This window comes from Panthera tigris, chromosome C2 (assembly GCF_018350195.1).
Source record: "Panthera tigris isolate Pti1 chromosome C2, P.tigris_Pti1_mat1.1, whole genome shotgun sequence".
Lineage (NCBI taxonomy): Eukaryota > Metazoa > Chordata > Mammalia > Carnivora > Felidae > Panthera > Panthera tigris.
This window is the reverse complement of record NC_056668.1, coordinates 92,812,557-92,837,635: the sequence shown is the minus strand read 5'-3', so window position 1 is coordinate 92,837,635 and position 25,079 is coordinate 92,812,557. Positions and strand designations below refer to the sequence as shown.

Genomic DNA, 25,079 nt, shown 5'->3' with positions numbered 1-25,079 from the left:
TTTGCAAGTATGTGTGTGTATAGTCATATGACTTCCAGGCAGTTTCTAAATTCATAGGGAAAGTAAGAGCTAAGAATTGACCACGTTATTTTGTGTGTGTGTGTGTGTGTGTGTGTGTGTGTGTGTGTGTTTAGGTTTATTTATTTATTTTCAGAGAGAGAGAGAGAGAGAGAGAGAGAGAGAGAGAGAGAGAGAGCATGTGCATGCAGGAATGGGGGAGGGGCAGAGAGAGGGCAAGATAACACCCCAAACCATCTCAACACTGTCAGCATGGATTCCAATGTGGGGCTTGAACCCATGAATCATGAGATCTTGACCTGAGCCAAAACCAAGAGCCTGATGCCTATCCAACTGAGCTAGCTAGGATCCCTGCTTTTTAAAACTTTATTTATTTATTTTGAGAGAGAGAGGGGACCATGTTATTTTGAAACAGAGGACTAAAGAAGGTGAACATACATATTGGATATCTAGATTTGTAGTAAGGCAAATAGTAACCATTAAAGCTGGATGATATGATTGACAGGTGAATGAATAAACAAAATATGGTATATACACACAATGGAATATTATTCAGGCTTGAAAAGGAATAAAATTCTGGCATGTACTTCAATACAGATGAATGGAATATATTATGCTAAGTGAAATAAGGTAGACACAGAAGGGCAAATATTGTATAATTCTATTTACACGAAGTACCTAAAATAGACTCATAGAGAAAGAAAGCAGTATGGTGATTACCAGGGGCTGGGGGAAGGGATAATGAAGAGTTACTATCTAATGGGTACAAAGTTTTAGTTTGGGATGATGAAAATGTTCTAGAGATGTATAATATTGGTGGTTGTACCACAATGTGAATGTACTTGATGCTGCTGAATTGTATACTCAGAACGGTTCAAATGGTAAATTTTATGTATATTTTACCACAATTTAAAAAACCCAAATGATATGGATGTAAAGATGGACAACTAGATCAATAAGGGGGGAAAAAAAGGTAAGCATAGAAAGAGACCTTTGAGTGCTTGATATATGACAGAAGAAAAATTAAAATCAGTAGGGAAGAAAATGGACTCTCTCCAATGGACAGTAGTGGACAATCAGCTACTACTATGGTAATAGATAAAATTTCATCCTTATCTCACATCCCATATAAATTAGATTATAGTTGAATGATGCTATCAAACTATGAAAGGCCAGACCTTAAAGCTTTTAGAAAAAAATAGCATTATCTGCATAGTAGTGGTAGAAAAGATATCTTGGGCATAAAATGAAAATCTGTATTAGCTTTCTAGGGCTGTTGGACCAAAGTGCCACAAACTGAGTGGCTTTCAACAACAGAAATTTATTCTGTCACAGCTCTGGAGTCCAGGAGTTCAAAATCAAGGTGTCAGGAAATTTCTGAGACTCTGGTCTCAGATCCTTCCTCTGAGACTGTGAGTAGAATCTTGCCTTGTCTCTCCCTAACTCCTGGCAATGGCCATCAATCCATGGTGCTCCTTATCTTGCAGTTATTCCAATCTCTGCCTCTGTCGTCACATGGAGTTCTCTCTGTGTGTCTATTTCTAAATTTCTTCCCTTGAATAAGCATACCAGTCTTATTGTATTAAAGATGCACACTATTCCACTATGGCCTCATCTTCACTTCTTGTATCTACAACAACCTTATTTCCAAATAAGGTCACATTCTGAGGTATTGGGGAATAGGACTTCAACATACCTTTTTTGGGAGACCCAATTCAACCCATAACAAAAGCATTAACTGTAAAGGAAAGGACTGATACATTTTATCATATTAAATACCAAAGTGAGCAATTAATTCATTTCTTCTGTAAGATACGTCAGATAAAATATACCATGAAAAAGAAATTAGAAGTCCTACCCCCTCCCCCAAAAATGTCCTTTTCCCCATTTTTAGTAATCTTGGTACTATAAAACAAATGCAAGTACTAGATCAACAAAAACCACACATTTTTAACATGTCATTTTTATTGAAAAAGTAGCATTTTTAAAATTTAGTATAAAAATAGAGTAAAAATTGATATTCTCTTTCATTTCTGAATTTTATATTCACAATCATTGCAGTTTTTTACTTTGAGTTTTAAATCTTTGCTTAAAAGTTCTTCTTTGAGGCGCCTGTCTGGCTCAGTAGGTGGAGCCTGTGACTCTTATCTTGGGGTTGTAAGTTTGAGGCCTTTGCTGGGTGTAGAGAGGACTTAAAAATTAAATCTTAAAAAAAAATTAAAAATAAAATAAAAAATAAAACCTCACTTTGAGGTTACTTTTTAAATTCCTTGAAGTTTTTTCAGTGTAAGGGTTAAGGCAGGGGATATTTTTCATGTTTTCCCCCATATGATTAGATATTCATTTACTCACTCATTCATTTATTCACAAATACATTTTGTGTGGTTACTATATTCAGGTACTGTCCCAGGTACGGAGGTTACAGATATGAGCAGGACTAAATGTTCCCTGCTATCACAGCCTTATATTCTAGAGATAGGAAGCAGGCTTTAAAAAACAGAGTAACAAATAAGTCAATTTGTCAGTATGTAAGAACTTGACTAGTGCTATGGAAAATAGAGTACAAAGGGCCAGAAGTACCAGGTATCTGCAGCATGCTGTAAATTTAAATTTAAGTGAGCCTTTTTGAAAAAGCCCTATTTGATCAGACACATTTAAATGAACATTTGAGCACACAACCTGAAAGTGTAAATTAAGCTGTGCTTAGGATAATAATTAGAAGAGATTAAACAAATACGCCAACTAATTTTTTTCTCCAACTGGTTAGATTAAATGGCACAATGAACTATTTTGTGTCACAATTTTGGAAGATAAAAGCAATTGCTGTTCTGACAAAGGCAAAAAAATGATACAACCTTAAGGAGATGTATACTAGATAAGACATTTGGCAATGGAGAATAGGGTCGGGAGTGGGAATCAGATCTTTCTTTGGCTCTTTTCTGCTGATTTACCTGTGTTTGTCATTTCCACTTTCCCATTTCTCCTCCTGCCCCCATGAGACCAAATTCCCTGATTTCTGATTGGCAGTTCACTCATCATAGAGTCCTTTATCAAAAATATTAGTGCTTTTGCCCAGTTTGACTTTTGGTAGGAAAAAGCACAAGCCATTCAGAAATAGCTCCTTATTTGGGCATCATAAATTTAGTTTGTTTTTTTAACAACATGATATTATTTCCACCAAATCCAGATGTATGAGATACCTCCTTTGACGTCATGCACAACACAAATTGCCTTCGCACATCGCATGTATAGGCAGAAGATTGCCTCCCAAGATCATGACCTTTTACTGGTTCCCCTTTCTCTTCCAACTTTGGGAATGGCAACTTGGAAGCAACCAAGGTGATATACTACTTAAGAGATGGTCATTAATCTTCTGGAATCTTCACAAGAATAGATAATAAAGACAGATGTTTATAGGTACACAAGTGTTTGGTAACAGAATCTTCTAGATTCCTGCTAGCAAGCTGGTATCAGGAAGAGCCCAAGGTCTTTTGGCAATTTCACTTTCTTCTTGGTTGCTTTCTTAGACTTGGTCACTTTCACAGATATTAGAAAACCGTGTGTTGTTTTGGTCTTTTGGTTGAGGCAGCTTTGCTCAGGCTTCCTTGCTTTGTTGTGACAAGCAATATTTATTGAGAATACTGTTTTTCCTTTGAAGATTATTTAGCCAATTAAAAAGGCCCCGAAAAAACTGGCTTCTTGGTCCATGTCAATCAATTGCTCATTATTTACAGAGACAAAAATTCTGTCATTTTCCTTCAGCTCAAATATCCCACCTTGATAGATGGAATAGAGTCCATATTCTGAATCCTTAGACCAACAACTATTTCTAGCACTTTTCATTAGCAGTATCGGGTCAGGATAACTTGTGTATTTGTAGATATATTGTACCATTTGTTTGTTTCTCTTTCTGTTCTGTTCTGTTTCCTCAGGTTCCTGAAATCTAAAGTATGTTTGGGAATAGATGTAATAAAACCCCCTCTGATGAATAACCAGCTCACCATTCCTCAAGTGCAAATTATTCAAGAATGAATGTCCTTTTCTTGATGACTCCCAGGAGTTTATTTTCTGACCCAAAGCTTTTTCATTCTTGGAGCCTGGAGGAAGTTTAGAGAGAAAGAAAGTTTGTAGCAAAGGCAAGAAATATCTCAGTAGCCATGGCTAGCCAGTTTTTTTTGGTTGGGATTGTAAAGAATTTCAATCTAATATAAACCTTCTTGCTCCTTCAATCTTAACAAGATTCTGAATTTCTTATAGAAATCTGGAGGCTACTGTATCATTGTGACCTGTTGTGAGTCCCTTTCTTTTCTGTGCCTCATCCACCACTTAACACTATATCTGCCAAACTCAGCTCTAAACTGTAGCACAGGGGATGATTAACTCAGATGGCAATCTGCCTGGGCAGAACTTCTGTCCCAAACCCCTGCCTCCCTTCCTAGGCAGGTGAACTAAAATGAACAACACGTAATGAAACCAAAAGAAATATATGTTTCCTTAAGCCTGGAGCTCAGAACTTATTGCTATTCCTTTGGATCACTTTGGGTTCCTTCTTGGTCTTTCTCAGCAATCCAGAGTCAAAGGCACCATTCAGACAGAAAGCATCTCTAGTACACAATAAGACAGGGCATAAGGTTTGGCAAAGAGGTCCAGATTTAAAGATCTTTAGACCCTTGGATCTTTAACTCCCAAAGACTTTAAATGAAAAAGGGCCCTACCAAAATAGGATATTCCTTTAAACTTTGGGCTCATCTCCACGATTGGTGTAAAGTTTAGTTTTTCAACAGGGCAAAACAACTGTTGTATTTCTTGATAAATAGTAAAAACTAACATTATAATAATGATCTCACTCATAGGCAGAACATGTCTCTCATTCATAAAACATGAGTTCAGGAATACCAAGAAGACAACTGCCCAGGAAAAAAAAAAAATGAAAAAAAATTCCAAATCTTTTCATCTTTTAACTGATACTTGAAATTTCTTTAACTTGAGATAAAACCTTTTGTAATAATAAAAGCAACTATTTATTAAGTACTTACAATACACAGGAATTTTGCCTGTGCTAATCTTCACTATTTTATGAGTTAAAGATTATCTCCACTTCATATATGAGGAAACTGAAGCTTTATTTGATTAGGTAATTTGCTCAAAACACATCTAGGTAAAGAGGGGCTGGTATTCCAATGTGCATATTTAGACTGTAAAACTCTTGCATTGTTATAGCACTGTATAGACACCTGTTCTTTAGTTAAGAAGTACGCTTACCATATTGGCTAAGCTATATGAAACTGACATTTCTCTAAGTGAGAAATGGTCAAATATTGGCAATTTCCCATAGTTCGACCAAGTACAAATGCCACAAGGAATAACTAGTCACTTCTGGTGAAAGTATATGACTGACTCGAAACTCCTAAGGAGGAGGAATATTTGATGGAGGGAGAAAGAGAAATTACTTTGAAGAAGAAGAAGAAAAGCACATATAGGGGCATGGGAAACTCTAAGACAGAGTTCTCCCACCAGAGGATTCTCCTGAGAGCATTTATGCCAGAGTAGTTACTGAGCTATTTTCTCTTGTAATCTTCCTTCTGAGAAAGCCTATCTGAGCCCCAGTTACCACTGAGCATTTTGTAGATAGTCATATAGACATTTCATGTAGAAAGTTGAAAGAACAAATTATTTGGAACGAATTTTTTCATTGCCTTCCTTGAAACCATGATATATTTGTTGTTTCTCTTACTTGGAACTGGGAATGTGCTTCTTCTCCGACTGGTTCCAGTTATGTGAGCTGCTACTCTCTGAGGACCTCTTTCTCTTACTAGGTAAGGAATATTTAGCTGCTTTTCTAAAAGAAAAATGACAAAGAATCTTCAGCACTTGTCAAACTACTTTTCAAATACATTGCTATTCAGAACTGTTGTTGATCAGACATCATAAGCACACTGTGCTTCCAAAATTGATTGTATGGTCGCTCATAAAAGCAGCCCATATATTAATATGATGATCCATCTATTCCAGCTTATGTTTAATTTGGAAAGTATTTTAGATGAGAAGAATAAGCAGCAACTTGGATTATAATTTATCGACATATCAGAGATAAGGTCCAACCAGAATACAACAAAATGAAGATTATGGCCCTTTTCCAAAACAAACAAACAGACAAACAAAAACCAAACAAGTAAATAACCATGGACATGTAATAACTCTGCTTGAGTCATTTAAAATGCACAAATAACCAAGTCTTGGCAAATTTCCACTTTGAGTTATATATAGAGACAATCAGAGTGATTCTGATTCTAAAGGAGTAGCAGTGTAACGATGGTCCAAAGATGCTACGAACTGGTATCCAACAGTCATCCCTTCACCGCCCCCCCCCCCAAGAGAAATATGAATTGGCATACTGGTCATGATAATCAATATGTAAACATAAAAATCACTGGCTCACTAGATCATAATAAACAAATAACACCTATTGATCACATTCCAAAGTACTTTGGAACAGACTTTAAATATACAAATTCAACATATTACCCTTTAATTTTTAAATTTTTATTTATTTTGAGAGAAAGAGAGAGAGATAAAACATGAGTGGAGGAGAGGCAGAGAGAGAAGGAGCGAGAGAATCCCAAGCAGGACCATGTTCAGCATGGAGCCCATTGTGGGACTCCACCCCACAACTCTAGGATAATGACCTGAGCCAAAATCAAGAGTGGGACACTCAACTGACTGAGCCACCCAGGTACCCCAATAAACTACCTCTTCTTAAAAAATCAGCTTAAACGTCCCAAGTGTGCTTCTACTGGTTGTTAAGATAAATTATATTCTTTCATCAAGCAAATATTGCCAGAACTAAGGCACTGCACTATGCTGTATATGGGTTGCAAAGATTAGCCATGGATTACACTGACTGAGCCCTCAAAGGACTTACAGTCTTTTAGGAAAAATATAAATTAGAAAGTGAAAATTTACCTGTGAGAAATATAAATAAAGGGTGATGGGTGTTCACAAGAGGGAGAGATTCCTACTTATTGGAGAATTGAGGTCAGGGGAGGGTTTATGCTAACGCTTACTCCAATAAACCAAAGTGCCCATCACATCTATGCCAGGCACTCTTTTAGGAGCAAGGAGACAGAATATAAATAAATGAATACAAACAAACATTTGAGGTGCAAATGGCAATTTGATCTGAATAGGATGAGGATGGGCAGGCTTGGGAAGGAGGGCTAGAAGAAGGGCATTCTCTGAGATCTAGGCCAGAGGCCAGAGGCAGGACTCACAAAGCATTCCTGGGACACAGACAAGGGAGGAGTTCAGTTCTAGGCTTGAATGAGGAGCCAAACTATAGAGGATTTGAATGTTAAACTAAGAGATTTGGATTTTACAGGATGTGGATTTTGAATGATTTGGGGCAGGGAAGTGAAGGGACAATGTGTTGTGCTTTAGGCTATCCTGTCTCAAAGAAAGCTGTGATGATTAGAAGGTGAGAGGGCTGGAGACTGGCAAGTAAGTGATCAGGACTGAGAACAGGAGGCCTTAATCTAGGCTAGTAGGTGGGGGAACTGAGAAGAGGTGGTAAAAAAGGGAAATAATAAATAGGAAACGGGAATCTCTTCCATCTATCTGGTATGAGTTGTTGCTTATTCAGGATGGGAAGGCATTTGTACAGTACTGAATACCAAATATATCATGAGGATGCATGGTCAATTACATAATGCCCTCAGAATGCTCAGCTTTCAAGGTTGATGTGTCCATTCACCTTGAACTCCCACTGTTAAATAATTCATAATGCCTTGCCTGCCCTTAGACCTTAACACTTTGTTTTAAAATATTCAATAACTGAATCCAATTATAAATATCTTGCATTTGAGGTCATTGCAAGGATATGGGAAAGCCTAGATAGAAAAGCAAATTCTAAAGAGGATATTTCCTCTTTAGAGGCTATAGCAAACACTTCCTAGAAAAGAAACCTGTCAATGTGTCTATTTGGATGTCATCAATACATCTAGGTATGCTGATTAGTATATGATTTCTACATTTCATTGGGATGAGTGAAAAAGAGTATTTTTCTTACAACACTGAAAGTGTTATACATACATCTACTATAGATCATAGATCTGTTGTGCCTCATCAGAAGAGGAAGAGTATTCAATGTTCTGACTACCACTTTTGCTTTTGGGGAAAGAATGCTTAGACCCTGGGATCAGGTCTTATCTTGTTTAATAAAAGCTATTTAATAAAGAAAAATGGGAGTTGTTAAGTAATGAGGAAGCTTATCATATTGAAAAAAGATAGGTGACCGGGCACTTGGGTGGCTCAGTTGGTCGTGTCCAACTCTTGATTTTGGTGCAGGTCATGATCTCCCAATTCATGGGATCAAGCCCTCCATTGGGCTCTGCATTGACAGTGAGGAGCCTGCTTGGGATTATCTCTCCCTCTTTCTCTGACCCTTCTCTCTCTCTCTCCCCCTCTCTCCCCCTCTCTCTGTCTCTCTCTCAAGATAAATAAACATTAAAAAGAAAAAAAGGAAAAAGAATAGTTGAAAAGTAGAAAGACATCATTACAACACTTATATTGAAGAACATTTTCTTCTCTGCCAGGCTGGTATGCCCTAAGTCTCTGGTATATGTATTCAGGCCTCTATGGCCATTAACATGGGAAAATGGGACTATGGTGAGCCAAATGCAGAAGTAGCAAACTGATTTAATAGTTTCATTTACTTATGTATTAACTTTAAAAATATGTATTAAGAACCCTCTTTTTTGAGAGAGAGAGAGAGAGAGAGAGAGAGAGAGAGAGAGAGAATGAATGTGTGCATGAACAGAGGAGGGGCAGAGGGAAAGGGAGAATCTTAAGCAGGCTCCACACCCACCACAGAGACTTGCTCAGGGCTCAATCTCACGACCATGAGATCATGACCTGAGCAGAAATCAGGAGTCAGACACTCAACCACTGAGCCACCCAGGCACCCCTGTATGAAGAACATTCTATGTGGAGAGAGATGGTGGTGGCACAGTATTGTGAATGCACCATTTGCCACTACACTGTGCACTGCAAAATGGTGAATTGTAAAATTTTTGAAGGTAGTGGGGTAGGAGGGTCCTGAACTCACATCCTCCCATGGACTCACCAAGGCTATAACCACATATAGAGCAATGCTCTCTGAGAAGGACCTGAAGACTAGCAGAACAGCTCTTCCACAGCTAAAGATATAAAGAAAGAGCCACATGGAGAAGAGTTGAAAGGGGCAGAGACAAGTCCGGTCAGGACCCACACCCCAGGTGAGGCGATCTACAAGTTGGGGGGATATCATAGGCGTGAAATTCCCCCTGGGGAGCAAGGGATTCAAGCTCCACATGGGACACTGACCAGGGGCCTGCACTGGGAAGACAAGCTCTCACCATGTCCAGCTTTGAAAATGAGTGGGGCTCAACTCCAGGGGAGCCAGCTAGCACCACTCGCCTCATCCTGGCATTACCCTGTGGACCTGTCCCCCTCAATCTTCCCATCCCCTAAAGCAGCTGGGCTGAGATCAATTATCCCCATGAAGCTGCTCCTTCCCTGCCACATGCCAGGGGTGACCTCAGCTGAGACCGGCATCCTTCCAAAGTGGCTTCTGACCCAGGGCAGGTAGCCAGAGCTAGGGCCAGCCACACCCACCAGCAGTTGTGGCCTAGTCACTACAGGAGGATACACACAGTCCACACAAGGATCACTCTTGAAGTGCCTGATTCTGGTGACCAGAGAGGATTATATTTCTGGTCGCCACAGAATACCTTCTACATAAGGCCACTCCTTCATGAAAAGATGCTCAGCATTGCTCATCATCAGGAAAATAAAAACAAAAACCACGATGAGATACCACCTCAGACATGGTAATAACAAAAGGACAAGAAACAACAAGGGTTGGTAAGGATGTGGAGAAAAGGGAACCCTACTACATTGTTGGTGGGAATATAAACTGGTGCAGTCACTGTGGAAAACCGTATGGAGAGTTCTCAAAAAGTTAAAAATAGAAAAACCATATGATCCAGCAATTCCACTTCTAGATACTTATCCCAAGAAAATGAAAGTGAAATCACTGTCTCGAAAAGATATATCCACCATTATATTCATTGTAACATTGTTTATAATAGCCAAGATATGGAAGCAACGTTAAGTGTCTATCAACAGATGAATGGATAAAGAGGCTGTGGTACACACACACACACACACACACACACACACACACACACTGGAACATTATTCAGGCATAAAAGAGAATAAAATCTAGCCATTTAAGACAACATGGATGGATGCAGAGGGTATTATGCTAAGTGAAATAAGTTAGACAGATAAAGACAAATAACATAAGATTTCACTTATATGTGGAATCTAAAATCAAACAAACAAAACAAGACAAAAATACTCATAGGTACAGAGAACAAACTGGTGGTTGCCAGATGGGAGTGGGGTGAGGAGATGGACGAAATAGGTAAAGGTGATTAAAAGGTACAAATTTCCAGTTGTAAAATAAATAAGTCACGGTAATATAAAATGCAGCATAGGGAAGATAGTGAATAATATTGTAATAATTCTGTATGGTGACAGATGGTAACTATACTTATTGTAGTGTGCATTTTGTAATGTATATACATGTCAAATCACTATGGTGTACATCTAAAATGAATATATTATTGTATGCCAACTATACTTCAATTAAAATATAAAATGAGAATGACACCTTTTATCCCCCCCAAAAAAAGATTACTTGTATATTATGTGAATTTCATCTCAATCAAAATACATACATGCGTGTACAAAAGGTGGTCCACCTAAGGGCCAGGGGAATAAAAGATTCTACTAGGTTTGGAGCATAGAGTTAGGTGCTAGGTATAGAGAAATGAGAGAAATAGACATGTGTTCTATCTTTATGTATCTTTAAAGTAGTGGGGAATCAGCACACAGATAAAAAATATATAAAAATGGAAGGAGATGAAAGGAGGTGCTTGTTATCTTACCTAAATAAGGTAGCCAGGGACATTCTCTCTGAAGAAGTAACATTTAGGCAATAGTTTGAGAATGAGAAGGAGTCAGTTGTATGAAAAGCCAGGAAGGGAAGAACCCAGCCTGGGGAATAGCCCTTTGAGGGGAGCCCTTATGGGTTAAGAGCAGGGTGCTGACCATGAAGAAGGTGACCATGGGTGAGGGACCATGAGAGAGTTGTGGTGGGTGGGTCGGTGGGTGAAGGATTGCTGGGAAAAATGACGAAGTGAGGGGCTCTTGCATAAAGAAGGGCATAGAGCTTAGTGGTGGTCAGAAGCAGAGAAAAGATGAGTTACTTGGGGGCCTTTACTTATCTTACTTCCAGCCATGTACCAGAAAGGATTTAGATGGCTCATTTATGAAACACTGGCAAATAAAAGATAAATAATGGAAGAAATTGAGATGAAAGGAAAATCCACATTGGGAGAAATAAAGTTTTGACCACAGGTGGGCCACAGATTTGGCCCTAAGTGTTCTGCCAGTGCAAATAGGAAAATAGAATCAAGTGTTTTGAGACACTGAGTAGGAGTTGGAGGGGGGATATGTGGATGCGAGCAGAGAAGAAGAGCTGGAGAACTAGTCACCCTGTCATGAAGTTGACAGTAGAAAATTAAAATAACAAAAAAAATACTACCTGGAACTGTAGGAATGGTTTCCTCATAGGTTCTCAAAATCTGCAAACAGTATTGAATAAAGCTTGTTAATTTCCCTAAAAATAATTAAACTGACTACAGAATGCCTATGGCTCTTCTTGCGGGTGTTTGAGATGAAATTTCTACATAAGACATCAACCCCAGAAGCTTTAGTTGTTCAAGCACAGAGTTTGTGTGGGGTAGGGTGGGAGATGGGGTGAATACTGAGGCAGAGGCAGCTGTTCCTGCATGGTGACCGAGGATGGTCCTATGTCTGGGAAAGTTCTGTTTCTGGATGAAGTCTTCAAAAGGCCACACCTGAAGCAACACAGGAGGAAGGTGCCAGCTGCCAAGTTAGGACAGGCTAATGTTCCCTCAAAACCCTTGTAGCTAATGGATGTGGCAACCATGCCACTTCACTCTCTCTGTGTGGGGTGTGTGTCTGCACACAAATGTGTGTATATGTGCACTACGTAATAGCATTCAGGAGCTTTGCATTGGGCAGACCCAAGTCTCAAGATATAAGGCACACTTCCTCTCTCTTGGGATGCCCACAGACACAGAGCCCATCAAGCCGGGACCTGCAACACTGTCATTCTCTCATTTCTGACATGTGGCTAGGGCATTCTTCACATCAACATAAAAAATAATGTCTTTACTAAACAACTAACATCACTTTCTTTGTACTAACCAGTGGGGAAAACCAGTAAGAAAGAGAGAAACCTTAGCCTTTCTATCAGACGGGCTAATGCGGACTGCTCATCCACAGCTTCTAAACTCCCCTCCACCCAGCTCTGCTACTTGGGCCTTTATCCATCACTGCCTTCCTTTCCTGCCACTGTTGTTAATTTTGAAACTGCCAGAAACTCCCCTCCTCTGTACTCCCACCCCAGAGCAGAAGCTCTCTGCCTTCCCCTTGGCCTCAAGCCCTGACCTGGTAATGGAGGGTCTGCCAATAGCACAATGGGCACTGGGATATGGAAGGGAAAGGAGCTGTGCCTCGGCATAGTCTCTGTGTCTCTCTCATTCTGGGACAGAAGGGAGGAAGGAAGAAGGAGGAGCAGCAGGAAAGAGAGAAGGGTAATTCCTACAGCTTGGGAAACAGATTAAAAGAATAATGACTGTCTGGTCAGATGGTCCAGATTCAGATCTGTCAATCATTAGCTCTGGAAAACTTTGCTCGTTGCTTAACTGATGTAAACTTTAATTTATTCATCTATTTAAAAAATAAAAAAGAGGAAGATAATAATGCTTCCTTCCTCACAGAGCTGTTATGGGGATTAAATGAGATATCCTACGTAATGGGCATAGGATGTTTACTGGAAATAGTCTGTTCCATTAATGGTGCCTGGAAAAAAAAAAAAAGGGAACTCTTTTCCCCCTTTTTGTCTGCATCCTCTCCCAGCTTCTGACTGTTCTAGTTAGTGGCAGCATATGAGGATGGGGGGGAGAGAGAGAACAGCAAGAAAGAGGTATGTGCAATCTATCCCCACCCCTTTTCAGTCTCCAGATTTCTGCCCTAGTTCTGAGTTTCTCTCCCCTGCCACCTGTGGGTTTGCCCCATGAACACCAGGGACTGCAGAGTCCCATTCATTCCTCGGTCTTCTCAGGATGTTTCCCACCCCTGGGCCTTTCCTCATCCTCGCCACTTGGGGCCACAGAGTCACAGCTGCATCACTATAGCTTGTGCTGTGAGCTGGTGGGCACCCTTTTCCGGCCTCCAGCCGAAGTGAGATTTCATTTCTCATAGAAATGGCATCATAGATGACATCTGGGCTCTACTATGAGGACTGTTTGGGGTTATAAATCAGAGCTCTAACCACTGACATAACACTGTTTCAGTGGAAAGACAGGGCACCAAACAATGGACTTTCAATCATATCTTTAAAACACATCTTCTTCCCGCCCTGGGAATGTCCCCAGTATTTTTAAAACAATAACGGTGTATCCTAGTTTACAGAGTATTTTTATATCCATGTTCTGTTCTGACCTTTCTGGGAGGCAGAAGGCAAAACTATGAAAGCAAAATGATATAATTTAGTGAAATAAACTACTAGCTAACATAGTGTTTCTGCTAGAGATCCTGCATCCATAAACAGATCATATTTTGTAATTTGTCACTTATTGACTATATATTGAGATGTCATCACCTTCAATTTCTCAAAGCGTCTCTTCGTTCCCTCTTCTTTCCTCTTTTTTCATCTCTATGTGCATACACAAATAAAGATATATTTAATTGCAGACATCAACAAGGTGCAAAGATTATAAAACACCATTATTTGGCATCTTTTGTCTTCTGGACAACAAAACCACACACATCTTTTATCATTGTGTGATCTTGAACACATTGCCCAGTCTGTGCCTCAATTTTCTACAATGTGAGATAAAAAGGGCAGACTAGTTGGGGAGGCTCTCTGGAGGAGAGGAATGAGCTCTAGCCTGGGAGTCAGCCAGGCCCCTCTGTTTGGTGCTGTTCCACTTTCTTCTAGTTTTAGGAATTTGGGGGAGATCACTAAAACACTCTGGGCCTCTGTTGTCTCCTTTGCAAAATGAGGCATCTACGCTTGATGATCCTAGGTGTTCTTTCTCTTGCGACCCTCCACGTCTGCTGGCGGAGTGACCCGGTGGTCCACCTACCTTTCTAACAAACTGACGGAGCTGCCATTTCACTTGCCAGCACGGGGTGTTCATACTCTCTTCATCATTGGGGTCCCAAGAGATATCGTCTTCCTTTAAGAAACAAGCAATGCCACTTTGGGAGTATTTGTCCTGCATCTGGATTAAGATGGAATATAATACATTATTATAGAGAAATGCTTATTATTTTTGTTAATTTACAAGTTAAGACAACAGGAACTGATGACAGATTCAGAGAAGTCTTGGTACCTTGGATAAGCTTGTGGGTTGAAATAAACAGTAAGCATGCTGTCCTTTGTCTTGTGAATAAAAATAAGCAGTCAGACGTGGTGGGAAGGATACAGGTGTGGGCCAGACATCCTGGGTCACAATGCCCTTCACTGATCCTGGCGTTAAACAGCTGTGTGTCCCTCAACAAATTGCTTTTTCTCTTCTGTGTCAATTTTTCATTTGAGTTTTGAGCTGGTTCATTGTGGTGATCTTTGAGGTCCTTTCCACCTCTGAGATGGGGGGGGGGCATCCCATTCTAAAGCTGGGAAGCTATCTAGGTACAAAGTAGGCAATAGAGTCCATTTAAATTCCAGCATCCTAAATAATAAATTAAACAAATCCTCTGGGATGCAGACGATATTGTGTAAATTCTAGTTATTGTGATTTCCAGTCCTCTGGATGGCCAAATCTGGACCATATTGCCACTGAAAATCTTAATGTTGTCTCATTAAATGTCCACACTAGCTAGGGATTTACCTGCAGAGACCTGAAACACCATTTGAAGGTTTGCCCCCTCCTTCTGGGAGCAAACAGTTATAATGGCCAGGTAATTTTCAATAAAGTCCTAGCTTGATATTAAACACACACACACACACACACACACACACACACACACACACACACACACACACGTGTGCATGCACACATGGAACAAATGCATGCACGCATATATCCCAAACCACTCAGCACATTGCAGGGTGATAACTGGTTAATTTTACAAAGAAAAATGGGAAGTCCATGCAAGGCCAGACATTGTTTTTTGGTTTTTTTTTTTTCTTTCCTGTTTTCGTTTTTAACAAGTGGGATTGAGGATATGTTATTTCTCTGTACAGATCTGAATTGTCTTTCTCTAGGGAAATAAATGGGAAAATGGCCATTTTTATCTGTTGTTTGAACTTAGGGGACTCCCAAGGTTGAAGGAAAGACCAAACAATGATGCTCCTTCTCATAAAAAGACAATCTCATTCCAGATCAAAATAACTTGTTTATGGGAGGTCCCAGCCAGAGTCAGCTGGTTCTGTACTCAGTCATGCACTCCTTGGACATTTGATCCAGGTCCTTCAAGTGCAAAAGTACAAACCTAAGCTGATTAATTCCTTCCACACACTCTGGCATAGAACATTCATTTACTTTTAAATGTTTGTTTTCTTTCTTCCTGTTTTAAATTACAACAGTAAAACATTCGGCCTAGTAAATGTAGTAGGGGTAACAGCTGGGGCCACCTGAGTAGAGACACAACTAGCAGTGGAGTCAGTCAACATCACTTTGTCCCTACCCGCCCCATGGCCTTCTCCTGTAGAGTTCTGTTTGCATCTCCAACATATGTGGGAGCTGAAAAGCATTTCCCAGAAAAGCACTCAATTACGTATAGTTTAGAAATATGAGAACATATCTAGCAAATCGGGGCGTAGGATTGGAGAGGAAAAGCTGGATGTAGTACAAGGCCTGAGGGTGATTCCAGGAAGAGCAAGTTAGCTTCATTGGACACTGTCCCAGTGCAGCCGGTATGGGTGTTCTCTGGCCAGACATTGGTATGATAAAACTGAATAAACAGGCTCACAAACTTCTGTAACATGTTGAGATGAAAAGTTGTGCATGACACAGAAAGGAGGGAGTGATTTATTTTCTTACTTCACAGCAGTTAGAAGCTGTCTCAGCAGGAAAAGATGAAGAACATGGAGGATAGGGCCAGGGGCAAGAAAGGGCAGAGCTGAGCACTGACTGAGACTGGGCAGCCATGGTAGCTGGCAGCTGACTGTGAACCGAACTGGGTGGAAGCAGGGACTAGCCCAGGCCAGAACCAACTGCTACCTATAGTCTCTGGCTGCCCACTGGGGGTTTTCCAGAAACATCTCTAGCAGGTGGGAGGGAGAACCCTGAAAGCTGAGTAAGATCCTAGGTGTACATGGGAGGGAGCGTGACAAGCTAATGTGACTCCATTGTTACCCCCAAACTTAATGAAGCCTAGAAACATTGTTGGTACACAGGCAACCTGGAAAATATAGGAAAGTAAAGGACATTTTACTAAATGAAAAATAAACAAAAAACACACTAAAATCACCCTCATCCTACTTCCTAATTAAGCTCTGGATGATCTCTCTTGTTTACAGGGCTGTCTGTGGGCAGTTTTGTGCGTGATTGTTTTCTCTTAAGACTACATAAAAATGTCATGTTCTTTAAATCTACATGAAAATCATATATAGATAGCATAGATGCTTTTATGTCATTCACTGTAGAAAATTTATAAAATACAGAAAAACAAGACACCCATATACACCAAAAATACAGGAAAAAAGACACCCATAATCCCACCACTTAGAAGTCACAATGACCAGCATTTTGGTATTTCTCTTCTAGAAACCCAGAGAGAAAGCCCCAACCACCCTCCCCATCCCCACATTTTCTTGTATTATCATATTTGGTGGTTTCTTCTACAGACTTTGGCCAATGCTGGTGACTAGATGCATGAGTGAGGGGTTGCTGTGGTTGTTTCAAGAATGATTCATGAGGATTAATATGATGTGTCTCTCTTTCCCCTTCTTTTGCACATCCTTTCCACTTCAAAGCATGAATTTCCTGCCTCGCACCTCAGACCAGAGCTATTCTCTCCCTAACCACATGTGGGTGTTGGGGCAGGGGGATGTGTGTGCTATTTTCATTTGTATGCTTCTCAGGGACACAGCTTTCACACAGAGTTCCTGCTCTTCTGCTCCAAAAGCCCTTGGTTTTGACAAGTGGATTTCCACTGTCTTGGTGTCATCACAAACATGGTGGTTGTCTAGGCCACGGCCAGCCAGTCCTTCGCAGGGCTTTTGGGCTACAGGGTGGACTCCTTTGCCAGTTGACTCAGGAACTTTAAGGTGGCAGCACCGACCCTCTCTGCTGCCCTGACATTAGTGTCTAACAACTATTTTCTGCAAACCACAAATACCATAAAGAACCACTTATGGAGATTGGTAGATAATGGTCCCCTTCTCCTTTGTCTTACCCATCTATGATACCACAGTGATAGGCAGCCCCCTTGTCACAAAACGTTCTCAGAGAGACAAACTTTAGAGACTAAGCCCATATTTATTGATCATGCTTGCTAGTCTATAGGCTTATTTGGGAACGTCCAGTTAGACGTTACTCAGCTCTCCTTAGGCCACACTCCCTAAAGTCCGCTCAGTGTCTTTTCTAGAAAGTTTCATTAGCCAAAGTAGAATCTGTGATTTATTTTAGAAAATTAGTACTTATGTTAAGTATGCTTTTCCAAACTTTACACAACCAAAGAGACTCAGATTCATTTTTCCTTGCAAGCATTCCTGGTGAAGAGGTGGAAACTTCAAGAAACTTCTCAATACAATGGCCACAGTTTATTGAGCACTTACCTAATGCCAGGGTTCAAAATTGGACTTTCCCTTTAACCAGCTTTATAATCTTGGACAAATCGCTTAACTCCAAGAGTCTTAGTTTACTTATGTGTAAAATGGGGTAATTATATTTATAAGACTTTTTTTTAGAGACAGAGAGTGGGGGAGGGGCGGGGGGGGAGAGAGGGAGAGGGAGAGGGAGAGAGAGAGAGGGAGGGAGAATCCCAAGCAGGCTCCATGCAGAGCCCAATGCAGGGCTCAATCTCATGACCCTGGGATCATAACCTGAGCCAGAATCAAGAGCTGGATGCTCAACCAACTGAGCCACTCAGGCACCCCTACAGGATTTTTATAAGGATCAAATAGAGCAATATTTTGCAAAGTTCCTGGAACACAGTATTTGCTCAATATCTGTTAATTCTCTTTCCTTTCTGGCACTCTCAATGAATTCTTCTGCGTGTCTATAAACATATGTGTATATATATGTAACTACACAATCAAGAAAAACATATGCACACGGGGACATGTTAAGATTTGAAATTTCCATTTTTATAGAATTCAAAAAATTACTTGACCATAAACACAGACAATTGCATGAGTCTGCTCAGTCAAGAACCAGTTAATATAGTCTTAAAATTAGGCCAACTTGCAATGTCAGCAAATTGAGGCAATGATTTTCTTTCGTAATAAAGATACAGACTCATTCTGCTTATGCTGCAAAGTCAACAAAGGTTAGGACATTCTAGATCCAAACTTGTAAACACAGCAGTATTCCAGACTCTCATGCAGACTTAGAACTAGAGGCATGCTTATAGTTACATTGATGTTTTAGTTGCAGACATACAGCCTCTTCTGAATACAGCAAAGCTGACTTTACTGGTCACCTAATGGTAACCATCACTTATATAATTACTTGCGAGTCAAACAAGAGTCTACTTCATCCAAAGTCAAAGGAAAAATTTACAAGTATCTGAGATAACCAAATTTATACTCCACAGGGAATACAAACTACATTTCCTTAACAGATACTCACTCTATGGCATTTGGATAATTTATATTTTTCTGAGACCCTTCTACTTGCATTTCCTAGCCAGCTGGCAGATGTTAAGATTGCCTTATCAGTGTGCATCACAGGGTGCAAATATATTAACCCTGTAGACAAATATATTAACACCTGTGGAATGTTACTTAGCTGCCTGAAGACCTGATTTCAACTCTGCTTCCAAAGCTCTGTCTGAGCCTGGATAAGTCATTTTGCCTGGGGGTCTCTAGTCCCCTCATCTATGAAATAGGGGGTGTTCAAAGTTCCTTCCAGCTCACAGTTCTCTACTATATAATACACAATTAGTCAAAAAATACATAAGAAGCCACAAGCTGACTTGGTTTATTGTCAGCAATTCTGCATTCATAGTTCCAAACGGTTTATACAGTTGAGAAGTACATGAACTAAAAAGCCACTAAGGTTTTTTTCTCTGTCAAATGTACCTGGATTCCTACTTGACCACCCACAGGCATAGAATAATTGTTTTATTTTCAATTATTTTATCATGAACAGTAAAATGCTGAGTCCATATGGTAACCTCTTTATTACAGGCTTTATGCGTGGCATGTCCACGGCCGAGGAATAGACACATGCCAGTCCTTAATATCCTCTCTACTGTCAACACAGAAGTGCCACAGATCTAAAACCAAAACATGTTTCTAAGATCTGACTTACCCTCCACCCCATGTCTTGGAGGAAAAAGAGAAACCTGATAACATTCCAAGACTCAGGTCTGATTTTAGTTCGATTGCTAGTATTGTAAACTATACATAGTGTTGAAAAGGAAAAAAAAAAAACCACCTCTGGAGTTTTGTTCCTGCATCTGCTAGTAGCTGGTACAGCCAGTTCTGTAGCTGCATTTGGTTCACACAATCCTTTCAACTTACACTTTGACAAGGTCCTCAGCAATTACATGCGTTAGCAGTTAGGGTCCACAGGCAGAGAGAGGGAACAGTTTTTCCTACTGTAAAGTCTTCACAGAGGAGGAAACAGAGGCAGTTAACCAGGTTTGCCGAGAGCCTCGGTCAGGAACTGTGTGCATTGTACTGACCTGCCTCAGTTCACTGGTGAAGTACATGTAAGTCACGGCCACGCAGAGGGACTGCAGGAGCACAGTGAAGATCAGGATCAGCACACAGGTCTGCCCGGGACTGGGGCCCGCCGGGGCCTGCATCTCGACCACGGTCCTGTCCTCTCCGACAGTCACTGCTGCAAAGGCAGCCAGACAGCAGGTTGTTGTTGTCGAACCAACCATCGGGGGTGGAGCCCTTCTTAGGTTTCGTTTATTAAAGAAATAATCAAAGTGAAACTGAAACAACATGCTGGAAGCCAGAGGAGCCAGAGAAACACTAGTAAAATTCTGGGAAGTTCTTTCCATTTTATAGGAATGTCAGGGACCAAGGAAGTAAACACACAGGAAAAAATTGTTCAGGGCACGTGGGTGACTCAGTAGGTTAAGTGTCCCACTTCAGCTCAGGTCATGATCTCACGATTCAGGAGTTCAAGCCCTGTGTCCGGCTCTGTGCTGACAGCTCAGAGCCTGGAGCCTGCTTCAGATTCTGTGTCTCCCTCTCTCTCTGCCCCTCCCCTGCTCATGTTCTGCTTGTGTCTCTCTCTCAAAGATAAATAAACATTAAAAGAAGGGTTTTTTAAATGTTTTGAAGTTGGAAGGACTGTGCGTTAAGTCAAACAGCTCCTCCCGCAATGCTCAGGGCCTTTGGGGTCCTGTGGATGCACCTTTGCCCAGCAGCTGTACTGGTTCCTAAGCTCCCAGGCTGCATCTCCTGTCAGCAGCCTATCACTGGGAGCAGGACCACAGAGGTGACCCTGAGCTGAGGCCACTCTGGTCTGGAGATGCAGACTGCACTGGGAAAAGCATCCTTTGTCATCTACCCAAGGTCACTCATGGCCCCATGCAGCACTCAGCAGCCTGGCTGGTGTCTTTGGTTGGGAGGTGTGGTGTGGGGAGAGCAAACAACCCCTGGGGCTCAGATGCCTGAAGTCAGATACTGGCCCTGCTGCTTCCTGATGTGTCACCCTAGGTGGATTTCTAAGGGCCTCGTTCTTAAGCTCCAGCATCCATGGGATGATGGTAGCACCTACCCCAAAGAGCTGTTGGAGGGTGAAATGAAATATTCATGCCTGGCTTCCTGAGAGTGCTTAGCAAATATAGGCTGTAATGTTTCTAGCAACAGAAATGGAGAGTGAAGTGGACAAAGGGTGGAGCATGGCCAGCTCTTCAACTTAATAAAAATTAAGTCCCATTTTACTCCTAAGCAAGATTTTATTGACAGTGAGATAGGGAATTCCAGAAAATGTACCTGAGTGGTTTAGACCAGCTACATTTACGTCCGAGGATTAATGAGATAGAGATGCAAAGCATTCATCATGGTCTCTGGCACCCCACTCCAAATTATATATATACATTTGCTTTTCCATCTTTATCTAGGTTATTCTGTATATACATTAAAATTCATCAATTTCAAAGATACGGTTTGATTCATTTTGGTGATTGGGTACAAGGGTGTAGCCACAACCACAATCAAGATATAGAATAGTTACTTTGCTTTAAAAAGTTTTTCAGGGCCTGGGTGGCTCAGTTGGTTGCCGACTGACTCTTGATCTCCACTCAGGTCATGATCGCACTGTTGGTGGGATCAAGCCCCAAGTCGGGCTCTGTACTGATGGTGTAGAGCCTACTTAGGATTCTCTCTCTCTCTCTCTCTCTCTCTCTCTCTCTCTGTCACTCCCCCACTTGCACACGCATGTGTACTCTCCTTCTCTTTCTCAAAATAAATAAATAAACACTTTAAAAAAGTGTTTTCATCCCCCTTGGCCTGAATTCAGTTTTGAGACACTTCACTGAGCTCTGTAGCCTTCTCTAATATTGACTCTCCAGGTGATTTTAGGAAATTACTTCACCTCTCTGCATGTACCCTTATAAAATGAAGGATGTTGAAACAGATTTGTCTGTAGGGGCTTTTCTAATACATCCAGAAAACAAGAAGGTGGGGTGTGGGCAGGAACCTCAGCTTTGCCTCCCACTTCTTGATATAGCACACAGCCGTAGTGGACTCTAGTGGGTAGAAGCCTACAGTCCCATCAGGCAGACTTAGGTTTCCACTTCCTCTTTTAGTACCGTGTGACCTAAGCATCTGTTTCTTTATCTACAATATCAGGCTTTTTTAAAAAAATTGAGATATAACTACACATAACTTTATGTAAGAACATAATTTGATATATTCGCATATATTGAGATTAATATTGGTATACATCATCAAATAATCCCCACAAGAAATCTAGTTACAATTCATCACCGTATATAGGTACAAAATTTTTTTTTCTTGTGATGAGAACTTATGAGTTACTCTCTTAGCAACTTTCAAATATATAATAATACAGTATTACTAACTATAGTTACCATGCTGTGCATTGCATCCCTAGGACTTATTTATCTTATAGATGGAAATTTCTATCTTCTGACCACCTTCACTCATTTTACCCACCTCTCCTTCTGTCAACCACAACCACCAATCTGTTATTTGTGTCTGTTGGTTCAGGTGTTTCTTTTTTGTTTGTTTGTTTGTTTGTTTTGTTTTGCTTTTGTTTTCTAGATTCCACGTATGAGTGAGCTCATATAGTATTTGTCTTTCTGTGTCTAACTTATTTCGCTTAGCCTCATACCTTCCAGGTGCACCTCGGTTGTCACAAATGGCAGGCTTTCCTTTTTTTTTATAGGTGAATAACATTCCATTATGTATATATACCATCTTTTTTCCCCCAAATTTTTATTAAAATTCTAGTTAGCATACTGTGCAATATTGGTTTCAGGAGTAGAATTCAGTGATTCATCACTTATCTACAACACCCAGTGCTCATTACAGTAAGTGCCTTCCTAATACTCATCATCCATCTAGCCCATTACCCCCCTTCCCTCCATCAACCCTCAGTTTGTTCTCTTTCTTTAAGAGTCTCTTGTAGGGGTGCTTGACAATGTTTGTTCTCCCAATCCATAAGCATGGAATGTTTTTCCATTTCTTTGTGTCTTCTTCAATTTCCTTAATAAGTTTTCAGAATATGTATCTTTTACCTCTCTGGTTAGGTTTATTCCTAGGTGGTTTATGGTTCTGAGTACAATTGTAAATGGGATCAACTCCTTGATTTCTTTTTCCACTGCTTCATTATTGGCTTATAGAAATGCAACGGATTTATGTACATTGATTTTATGTCCTGCGACTTTGCTGAATTTATGTATTAGTTCTAGAAATTTTTTGGTGGAGTCTTTCAGGTTTTCTACATAAAGATCATGCCATCTGCAAATAGTGAAAGTTTGACTTCTTCCTTGCCAATTTGGATGTCTTCTATTTCTTTTTGTTGTCTGATTGCTGAGGCTAAGACTGAGTACAATGTTAAATAAAAATGTGGAAAGTAGACATCCCTGACCATAGAGGAAAAGCTCTCAGTTTTTCCCCACTGAAGATGGTATTAGCTGTGAGTTTCTCATATATAGCCTTTATGACACTGATGTATCATTTTTCTTTATCCATTGATAGACACTTAGGTTGTTTTGGTATCTTGGCTATTGTAAATAATGCTGCGGTGAACATGGGGGTTCATACATCTTTTCAAGATAGTGATTTTATTTCCTTTGGATAAATACCCAGAAGTGAGTTTGCTCGATCATATGGTAGTTATGTTTTTAATTTTTTGAGGAACATCCACACTATTTCCATGGTGGCTCCACCAATTTATAGTCCTACCAACAGTGCACAGGTATTCTCCTTCTCCTCATCCTTGCCAACACTTGTTATTTCTTGTCTTTTTGATACCAGCCATTTAGACAGGTGTGAGGGGATATCTTATTGTGGTTTTATTTTGCATTTCCCTGATGATGAGTGATTAGCATCTTTTCATGGACCTGCTGATCATGTGTATGTCCTTTTTGGAAAAATGTCCACTCAGATCCTCTGCCTGGTTTTTAATCATAGTGTTTTTTCTATTGAGGTGTATGAGTTCTTTATATATTTTGGATATTAACCCCTTATCAGATATATTATTTGCAAATATTTTCTCCTATAGTGTGCCTTTTCATTTTGCTGTTGGTTCCCTTTGCTGTACATGAGTTGCACATGTGTGTTAGCTACTCTCCCAGAAACCTTTCATCACATTACAATAAAAGCATGGCTCAAACCAATTTCTCCCACATGGAGGCATCACTATACAAACACTTATTGGTAAACTGAAAGAACCATATCACCTGCCCTGCAACTTAATGAAGTCTCAATTGTCCTCTTGAGAGCAGCAGTTCTCAGCCTTTTCTGCCCATTGACATCATCTGAGGAGATTTAGAAACTACTGATCCCTGGGTCCCACCCCAGAGATTCTGAGGTAAGTGTTCTGGGGCATAGCTTGGGCATGAGAGGTTTTTATCTCCCCAGATGATTCCAATGTGCAGCCAAGCCAAGAACAGCTGATTTTCATTGTGCCAATAAGCAGAGCTAATGGTGTGGGTGTGGCATGGACAGTAGGAAGTGTGGTAGCTTGGAGGACCAGCTCTGTAACAAGAATGGCAGAGACCACCTATGGGTGTCAATTCATAGTTAGAGTATAAGACCTAGGGGATAATTTAAGCTAGCACATTTTATTTATTTATTTTTAATTTAATTTAATTTAATTTAATTTAATTTAATTTAATTTAATTTAATTTTATAGACAGAGCACACAAGTGGGGGAGAGGGGGCAGAGGGAGAGAGAGAGAGAATCTCAAACAGGCTCCATGCTCAAGGTTATCCCACAACCCTGGGATCATGACCTGAGCTGAAATCAAGAGTCGGATGCTCAACCAACTGAGCCACCAAGGCACTCCTAACCTAGCACATTTAAAAACTCTCACTGTACTTCATGGTTCTCAACCCTAACTGGAATCATCAGGAAGTTTATAAAAAAACATCAAACACTAGGTTCCACTCCATAACTTTTAAATCAGAAGTTCTGGAGGTAGGACCCAGATATTGGTATGTTTTTTAAGTTCCCCAAGAAGACTCTTGTGTGCAAATGTTGGGACCCACTATTTTGTGATGAAGACCTTTGAAGTAAATTACTTGCATCATA

The 25,079-nt window shown here is 40.4% G+C and overlaps 1 protein-coding gene across 1 annotated transcript; it reads right to left on the bottom strand.

The window, feature by feature from the left end:
- Positions 1-2,002: 2,002 nt before the first annotated feature.
- TNFSF10 (TNF superfamily member 10) lies at positions 2,003-20,302 on the bottom strand. Its single transcript, XM_007077087.3, has 5 exons — positions 20,020-20,302; positions 14,304-14,441; positions 11,669-11,708; positions 5,753-5,857; positions 2,003-4,115 (listed from the first exon to the last, which is right to left on the bottom strand). Exons 1-5 carry the CDS (start codon positions 20,287-20,289, stop codon positions 3,682-3,684), a joined length of 987 nt encoding a protein of 328 aa, XP_007077149.3. The 5' UTR covers positions 20,290-20,302; the 3' UTR covers positions 2,003-3,681.
- Between the last annotated feature and the right edge of the window lie 4,777 nt (positions 20,303-25,079).